The 10000-nt window shown below is 39.6% G+C and overlaps 1 protein-coding gene across 5 annotated transcripts in view; it reads right to left on the minus strand.

The window, feature by feature from the left end:
- Positions 1-2813: 2813 nt before the first annotated feature.
- LOC128611026 (coiled-coil domain-containing protein 136-like) overlaps positions 2814-10000 on the minus strand; it is a 21557-nt gene continuing 14370 nt past the window's right edge. For 4 of the 5 annotated variants that reach the window (XM_053630239.1, XM_053630240.1, XM_053630242.1 and 1 more), the window contains 5 exons: positions 8277-8388; positions 7966-8194; positions 6522-6653; positions 5275-5380; positions 2814-4647 (listed from right to left, as the gene is read on the minus strand). In XM_053630239.1, the coding sequence (XP_053486214.1) occupies positions 5285-5380; positions 6522-6653; positions 7966-8194; positions 8277-8388 (569 nt within the window). In that variant the 3' untranslated portion in view covers positions 2814-4647; positions 5275-5284. The remainder of the gene's footprint in view (positions 4648-5274; positions 5381-6521; positions 6654-7965; positions 8195-8276; positions 8389-10000) is intronic. The other variant, XR_008386479.1, reaches the window with a different exon arrangement.

Here is a 10000-nt window from a genome sequence, read left to right on the forward strand (position 1 = left end):
GTGTCTGTGATAAATGAGAGCGTGAGAGACTCAGCGAAGCGCGTGTGTGCGATAATGAGGGTGAATGGAGGAGGCGCGCGGCTTTATACAGGGCGGAGAGCGCGCGCCTCACACCGCAGGAATGCACAAGGACACATGCATGATGATGAACACATTTCTGAACACACACACACACACACACACACACACACACGGGACAATGCACTCTATTTTTACACTCACCAAAATGGGCTGTTGGGAAACCTGTCTGTCTGTCTGTCTGTCTGTCTGCCTGTCTGTGCTCCTCAAAGCAGCTGAACAATTATTATTATTATTATTATTATTATTATTATTATTATTATTATTATTATAAAGATCTTATAACCTTCTGGTCAGCAGTAACTCACGCAAATAATTGCATAATTTAACTGCTGCAACAAACAAACAAATAAATAAACAAATAAATAAATAATGTGAAGCTTGGTAAGTCAGAATGATCAATTAAATCATTTATTTATTGCAGTCATACAATCTGACTGAGAAAAATAATCCAGAGTTTATTGTGTACATATGGAACTTCACAGTTTTTCTTCAGGAGCGAAGGAGTCGTGATGTCAGGAGTCGACTCTTTTGAGTGAACACTGAGTCGACTCACAAATATGAGTGTCAAATAATATCATTTTGAAATCTCTTTTCAACATCTGTGTGTGTGTGCAATAATGTGTGTGTGTGTGTGTGTGTGTGTGTGTGTGTGTGTTATGGAAGGTGATCAGTTCTCAGGAGAAATGGAAATTAATGTTAATGAAGCTCAGACTCAGCAGCACAAGAACATCACTGTTTCCTGAATTATTCTCATCCACAGTCACACAAATAAACACAATCACACCTCAAAACATCAAACACTTTTGGGTTTAGAAAAAAAGAATCGGTCTGGGAGCTGAACGAGTCGACTCTTATCGGTGATCTGATTCACTGAAAATAATCGAATCCCATCGATACCAATATAAATGGTTCTAATATTTAAAATAAAACATTCCTCTCCCTCTCACCTGAACCTGAGCTGCTTATAGTCACATTTACTCGGATAATCTTCACTAGCTTTTTCATTTTATTATTATTATTATTATTATTATTATTACATTATATTATTATTATATTAAAGTGTTTTAATTTAGTGTAAAAGTAATTAGTAATTAATTTACTTGCTGCGTTCTTTTATTAATTTTTTTTTACATCACACTTTTTTTTCTCTTATGTCCAGTGTTGCACAAAATATGAAAAATATATCCTGGATAATAAAATAAAATTGTGATGACTTTAAACACAAATGAGCATCCGATCAGCTGCTGAGGATTTCTGTAACTGAGTGAAATGTCTTCAGCTCTGTGTAGAAATATAAAGTATTTGTAAATAAAACCTGACTGTGTTACAGGGAAGAGCTTTTCAGTTGATGTTTTATTTCAGTTGATGTTTTATTCACACTGTTTTGGTAAATGTCACATTGTTCATGTTATTTATTCTCCAGAGTTAAAGTGACTAAATAAAGCGCCGGACTCAATGGCATTAAACCTCACAGAATCATTCTGTATGTAAGGAGGTAAAGTTACAGCTGAGAGTCATTATGGTTTACTTGTGTCAGTGACATCACGTCTCCGGAAGTGACGCGTCAGCATCGTTATCTTAAACCATGACATCATGACGCAGGACAGGAGAATAAACCGGAGACTCCGTCAGACTGCTGGGAAAACCGCCGGGTCCACTCACAGCCTGTAGAGTTATTAATAAACCACACACACACACATACAAACACACACACACACAACCCCCCCCCCCCACACACACACATACAACCCCCCCCCCACACACACACACACAACCCCCCCCCACACACACACACATACAACCCCCCCCCACACACACACACACACACACTGAACACATGTCTCTCTGTCTCTCTCTCTCTCTGTCTGTCTCTCTCTCACACACAGATATTTTTGCTTCTTTCTAGAAATAAAAGCTTAAAATTTGAAAAAAAAACAAAAGATCGGCCAACAGAACGACTATTTTTAAATTAATGAATAAAAATGTACAGAAATATGATTCAGAATCGTATATTTGGTCAGAATCTATAACAGAGAATATTATACACAACTGAAATGTTTTTGCAGTGAAAATGAATATTTGATGGTTTTATTGCTCAGACTGTGTACACGTAGAAACTTCAGTAGAAATTGTAACGGATATTGTGAACCTGAATCCCAGAATGAACAGAGAGCGTAGCGTGTAACTGGAGAACGAGGATAAGCAGAGACGCTGGAGAACCGAGAGAACGTTGAGGTTTGTGGTGTGTGATTCAACTCGTCTCTGAAGACCTAATTACGGCATCTTGAGGATCGTTCATGCTTTAAAAAGATCTGATGATGATGATGTTCGGGTCAGAACCGGCCTTGCTCCTCGTGGGACAGATTTACTCACAGCATGTCGGAGTTTCTGAACGATCCGGACATCAGGAACTGTACAAACGGCTAGAACTTTCCAGTACACACTCCTAACCTTGTGTGTGACGTAGTTAACACACACTTCCGAGTCGAGCTGGTGAGCTGATAAACTCCTCACTGACATGCTGAACAACGTTTACTGAGAAATGATCAATTATTATAATCTTTAATAAACACTAATAACTCTCCTGAGTGCTAACGCTAAACTACAGCTAATCCTACATCAATAAATGCAATAAAATACACAACTCAAAATGAACAATGTTCTTTATTTATTGACGTGACAAAAGTTTATAAAGAGACAAAAGCAGAAAGGAGAAGAGGTGCTCATGGTGGTTGGTGTAAAGTAGAATATTGCTTTATTTTACTTTTCTTTGACTCTTCTGATGGATTTGTTTTGTGTTATTTTCAACTACAACCTACACAACGCACAAAAATCCACAAAATCACCGTACAGCTCCGACCGAACGCAACTGCTTCAGCTAAAACACTCTCATATACAAATCTATCAATATTAACAATGTTAGAAACGATATTTATTACCATGTAAGATATTCCACTGAGAGTAATGCACTCTAAATAAACATTCTTACAATATAAAATGTAAATCATAAACAATACTTCACAAAAGATAAGCAAAAAAAAAGAATCTGAGTTTTAGTCTCTGTTATAAAGGAGCAGAAAGAGGCAGAAAGTCTCCAAACCTCACAGCCAAATCCATCATTCCCACAAGTTTATTTATTTAAAGAGGGAAAAAATAATGTGATGAATAAATAAGAAATAATCACATAGTTAATGTTTATCTATCCTGCCAGAGATGATGATTCTTACTGAGGTTTATAAGACGTGTAAATGATTTCACCTCTTTAACGTGATCATCACATCCACTTCACTTTAATGCTCTCTTTTATTATGACATTAAATCCTGGGAATTTATCACCAGCCCAATTTAAATCTCTGTTTTTTATTTTATTTATTTTTTTAAATCACGATTTGTCAAACTTTCCGTACCTGAACAACTTCAAAGCCACGAGTATTTCATAACCTGGTGTTTTAAATAATATTTAATGCTTATAATGTGCAAATCTAGCAACCATATCAATAATACTGATTAAAATATATATAAAACTATTATTTTTATTTATAGTGCATTATAGTACCTTTTTTTCTATTTACATATTTTGTTGAATATACTGCACACTGCCACTCAAAAGTTTTGACCCCTGTTTTATTACAGATTATTTATTTAAATTGTTGGTGACGTGATGTGGTTTAAAAGGAATTAAACTGTTAGAGGAAAATAAATCAGTAATCAGTAATAAACACACACACACACACACACACACACACACACACATACACACACACACTGATGTTTAAAGATCCATTTTTTGTTTGTTTTTTACAGAACTACATGACGACAGTATTTCTCTTTCTGACGTCTTTAGAAGCTGCTTCTGTGTTCATGGGCACATCATTACTGAGGCTTCGTGTTTACTTCCTGTTTCTTACTTCCTGCTTGTGAGTGCTGGCCACTTCTTGTGCATTATGGGTAAAACACACTCCTGTATAAATACTCCATTCAATGTTAGACCCGAGTCTGTGCGTGCTAGTGTTTGAGATGAAGCCTAAAAATGACGATGTTCTAATAAAAAACTATACAGGAACGCTAGTGTTGATGATTTTACCTCTGGCTCCTGTTGTTGTTGTTGTTGTTGTTGTTTTGGGGTTTTTTGCTAATGCTAAACTAAACAACTTAAAAACACATTACACTATATAACAGATCGATTTATACAACACAACAATACTTAAGATAAATAGCTGAATAAATTAACGTCTTCACAAAACATACAGCTGATATAATAAATTAGAATCCAAGCCATATATAAATCTGTTAGTAAAGAACTTTTGTACAAAATGTTTAAAGAAAGTTGCAATAATAATAATAATAATAATAATAATAATAATAATAATAATAATCACATTTTGTTCTTTTGATCGATAAAGAGTCAAAGAGCCCAAAGCCCAAACGGCCCTGTTGTCGTGGAGAAGGTCAAAAGGTCAAATGATCAGCTGTCTGTGGGTCAAAAGGTCCAAAATGAAACAAATATAAAGAGATCGACACCTCTACCGTTACCGCTCTCACATCCACAGACTCCATTTTAACTCCCTGAAACACACAAACAAAATTCCCTTCATTCCATGAGTGCGTGTGAGCCATCCATCGTTCGACGCTTCTTTACTCACCGAAAATGAACCTCGTCAGAGAACACGTCCCTCAGTGTCCTCATACATCGTAAATAATTCGCCATCATTCTCAGCTTCCCTGAATACAGCTAGTATTACTGTTCACTGAACATAGCTGGCTAGCTAAAATAGATAGCTGGATATTTACAACAGAAAGCTAGCTAGATAGTTAAATAGATAGATAGCTAGTTAAACATATAGCCAGTTAATTACAACAGATAGCTGAATCTTTAAAACTGATAACTAGCCAGTTATAGCAGATAGATATAGAGCACATAGCTAGTTCAAGCATAGCTAGATAGCTTTATAAGATTGCTAAATAAGCTGTGTTAGTTAACTGTGGAATGACTTCTGCAGTGGCAAGTATGACAGGTCCACTGTGTTTGTTGAAACAGAAGGACACACCAAAAACATGTGACTAAAATAATTAGCTCAGAGGGGCAACTGAGCGGTAAAGCTAACGCTCCTCCAACAAGCCCCATGCTTAGCTCCCTATACACACAACGTCGCTGGAACACACTGTATGTGTAAATAAAAGGCCTTGTTGTACCTGCTGCTGTTCAGGATGCGAGCTCAGACCACCAGCACCACAGAACTGCCATGATGACGATCATTCCTAAGAAAGGCAGTGAAAGAACAGCAGACTCAGTGCAGAACTGAAGGTGTGATGAAGAGATGGGATGGGAGAGAGAAAACAAATTAAGGCATGAATGAAGGGTGAAGCAACAACAAAAACACACACACATAAATACAGATCTCCTTATGAAACCATCATGAAGGTGAAGGTGACTGAAATGAGAAACAGACACAGAGTTCAACTTTTATGAGTAATGTGATATGAATAATCATTAATAAACACCTACAACTCTGATTCGTCCAGGTGTATTCAGTACCAGAAATGATCTGAAGTTAGTCATGTGCATCAAATCCACTGCTCTATTGTTTCCGATTAATCTCGTGAGGCTTTGATAAATAATTTAAAGTTTCAGGTTATATGAGTAGAAATGGTGAGGTTGGAGATCCAAATGGTGAATTTGGAGGTGGGAGGTTTGATGTTTAAGGTTATAAGTTGGAGGTTAGCGATTGGAGTGGAGGGGTGCTGAAGGTTAGAGGTGGATTTACATTTACATTTTGCTGATGCTTTTATTAAAAGTGACATATTGAGACAGGACACAACCAAGCAGCCGAGGGTCTGAGATCACAACCTCCTGATCAGTAGCCCAAAACCTTAACCACTGAGCACTTCCTAGCTTCTATGCTATGGTGTGACGACACATTTGGAAAGTAACAGTACTTTCAGCTAAGCTTTAGACTGTGGTGGAGGTTAGATAGTTGGAGGTTAAATATTAGGTTACCTGTGTGCTTTTTATACATCTGGAAGATTAACACAGATATCAGGGGTAATTCATGATCAAGATTGAGCAACACAGATCTAGTAGATCCACTTTTCAGTGATTTGTAGGCTACATGAGAGGTTACTTAAATTCAAACCCCAACCTTAAGGGAAATTGGTTAATGCTCAAAACCATAATGTATAATAGTACATATACGGCAAAACTTTATTTTCTTTTTTCTGTAACGGACATCATGCCACACTGTGCTATACTGCCCCCACTATTTACGTTATGGTACTGCACCACGTGCATGTATCGTGCTATGCATCGTGGTAATTTTTTTCGGATGTGCAGAATTGATGTGCTGAATGAATGTAAGGTATACGCAAGAGCCATCTTGGTGCTTCATAGTTAGACTCCTGTAGAAACCCAGCCTTAGAGGTTTTGGTAGACTCCGTCCCACCTGTCTCTCCTCTGTGAGTTTCTCTAGCTCCTCCCTACAGCGCAGAAGCTCCAGCTCCAGCTCATCCCGCTCCTTCTGACTGGTCTCAAACAGGTTCTGTAGCTCCCTCAGCTCAGTCCGCACACCATCACACTGCCATCACAGCAAAAACATGCAAAGCACATAATACAGATGAAAAATAGTCTGTCTGCCACAATGTACCTACAGCATGGTACCTGTCCTAGTGTACCTGCTTCCACGTCATCACACCTGCCCCTGTATACTGTACATACCTCAGGGTACCTGTACTGTATCAATAGCAGCAACAAGCTGAGCTATCCTAGCATACATGTCTCAGTGTATCCACCCCAAGTACATGCCTAAGCCTACATGCTCCAGTGTACCTGCCAGAGCCCGATTAACCCATAAATACCCCAGTATATCCACTCCAGCATGCTTCTTCCAGTGGATCTGCTCCAATAGGTCTATTTCAGCCTGACAACCAGTCTGTCTTACTATTTCTACTTGCCCTAGCCTATCAGGCCCAGAGTTTATCTGATACAGCTCTGTCTACAGTATATTCCAGTTGACCTGCCTCATAGAGTACCTTCAGCCTAGGGTATGTTGGGGTGGATAGGTATGCAGCTACCTTGGAAAGATACCCTCTGGTGTCTACCCTGAGCCTATCCTAGCTTGTCCACTCTGCTATAATACATATAATACACATATACCAGTATATACTCAGAGTATCTACCCAAATCTATCTATTCCTGCATACCCTACATCTATCCTGCTATCCCAGGATATTTGCCCAAGTTATACTACCCCTGCTCACCACTCCAAATTTACTTGTCCCAGTCTACCTGTGTATCTGCCCCAGCATATCCACCCCAACATTCTTGTCTAATCTATTTGCTCCTGCATACATATCCATCTCCCGGTCTCAAAGCATCAGCCCCAGGGTACTTTCCCGAGATACCAGCATACCTGTGTAAGCATATCTACCAAAGCATATTTGTCCAAATGTATCCACCCAGAGTACCTGCCTAGGCCTCACCACCCCAAAATATCTATCACAGCATACCCCTATACCACAGACCTTCTAATCTTAACCCTCTTGCTTAAGTACACCATTCCCAGTCCAGCCACTCAGGCATAGTTGCCCCAGCTGATCCATCTCAGCATACCTAACCAACCTATCTATCCCAGTGTACCTGCCCCAGCCAATCCACCAAAGCATTGATGACCCATCCTATCCACCCCTGTGTACCTGCCCCAGTACATGCCACCAAGTGTACCTGCCCCAGTCTGTCCATGCCAGAGTACCTGCCCCAGTCTATCCACCCCAGCATACATGTCCCAGCCTATCCATACCAGCATACTTGCCCCAACCTATCCACCTCAATTTACCTGCCCCAGCTAACCACCCCACTGTACCTGCCCCCACCAATCCACTCCAGCATACCTGCCTCTGCAGTTGTTCTGCTCTCTCCTCAGCTTGTTTGAGCTGCTCTCTCAAGGAGAGAGTGTCTGAGAACCCTGAGCTCAAACTGGTGGGTGTGAGTGGCTTTCCATCAAAGGAAATATTCTTCTGAATACAAACGTCCACCAGTCTGCAGGTGGAACCTGATCCCCCAATTATATTCGTCTGAATCCCTCCATCCTCCTTTTCTTCAACTTCCACACCACTTGAACTGCTCAAAATAATAAAAAGCTTGTTAAAACATGGAGAACAGCTTGAGTTACACTGGTGAGTCTGCATGAGTGTTTTTTCACCTTGTCCTCTGCAGCACCTGTAGTCTCTCTCCCAGTTTACTGTTGACCTTCTTCAGGGTCTCACACTCTGACTTCAGAATGGCAAACTCCTTCTTCAGCTGTTCCACATCACCTGATAAAACAATCATTCATTCATTCAGTTATTTAATAGACACTGGGTAACTCAACAATTCAGTCACCTGGACCTACACCAGGTAGATTTTTTTTACATCCAGAGTCTTAGAATTATCCACATAAACAGATTAAATCATCTGTCAGTCTCCTTACATTTACATTTACATTTACGGCAGACGCCGTTATCCAGAGTGACTTACAGAACATACTGGTCACTAGGTCACGGACTAAGAGTACCATCAGTCTAAAAACTCTGTTGGGAGGTACTATAGTCAGAAAAGTAAACAGACAACACAATTGTTTTGTTAATTTATGTACTTCAGAAAGAGGTAGGTCTTCAGTCGTCGTTTGAAGACTGCCAGTGAGTCAGCTGTTCAGATATCTAGGGGAAGTTCATTCCACCACCTAGGTGCCAGAACAGAGTTTTATGCATGCCTTCCTTCGACGTTTGGAGGTTCGAGGTTTGACGTTTGGAAAAGGGATTTGTTTTCTTTTTCTCAGTTTTTGTGTAAGAAATAATTTGATGTATATGTAATTTGACTTTTTATCATCACCTGGTACCAAACATTATCCACTCCAGACATGGAATAGATTTCATTTATATTATTTTCTATACGAGGAGATCTTGTCAGCCATGGTCTACTTTTAAACTAGCCAAAAAAAATCCAATCTTGGTCCATAGCAAGGACAATTTGGCTTAGAAACTGTCACCCTGGCAACCCTGCCTGTGAAATACAATAAACTGAATGATGTGGATTACGTCCTGGATAATACTAATACTATGATTTCAATTGTCTTTTTTCCCAAAATGCTTTCAGATGAGATTCTAGAAGTAAACTGACTAAGCACACGTCATCCAATCAAAGTCCAATCACACGAAGGGAAGACAGAAGAATACGTTTTGTCAGGTTTGAAGGAAAAAGTTGGGGAAGGGGAAGTGTGATTATGGACTTGAAAAACTTTTTTTAAAAATAGGAAACAGCAATGGTTCTGCCTCTGTGTGTGTGTGTGTGTGTGTGTGTGTGTGTGTGTGTGTGTGTGTGTGTGTCACAATACGCACAAAACAGTCCAGATACAAGGTTCATGCAGCAGTGTGTCTCAGTCTCTGGTTCTGGTAGTGGATTACTTAACACAAGAATATGAGTCATGAGCTAAAGTCTGATCCTGATCACCAGCACACAGTGTTTCAGCAGGTTTATTAGGAAACTGTTTGACCTTTAACCTAAAAGACCAAAAAAGGAAGCCTGAAGAACACTAACGTAAATACATGAATACCAAACACCTCACCAGCTGACACACATTTTACTCTTCATCTGAAAACCAAGCTATGAAGTTTCTCCAGGTTCCTCAGAGTGTGATGTTGTGTTCCCAATAATACAGTGACATCACATTCTCGGCATCCTAACCCCCCACCCAAACACACACACACACATACACACACACACACACATTCGTAATGCCAGTGGCTTCCGCCTCTTATTAAAAGCGTCATGATTTATGTCTCTAGCTGCAGGACGCTAAGCATGAGGTCGGCTTTGGAGATGAAGTCAGCAGCATGTGTGTATATTTCATGGTGATATCAGCGCACACAGCGGTGTGAGGAACACACG

This window comes from Ictalurus furcatus, chromosome 8 (genome assembly GCF_023375685.1).
Source record: "Ictalurus furcatus strain D&B chromosome 8, Billie_1.0, whole genome shotgun sequence".
NCBI classification, from domain to species: domain Eukaryota; kingdom Metazoa; phylum Chordata; class Actinopteri; order Siluriformes; family Ictaluridae; genus Ictalurus; species Ictalurus furcatus.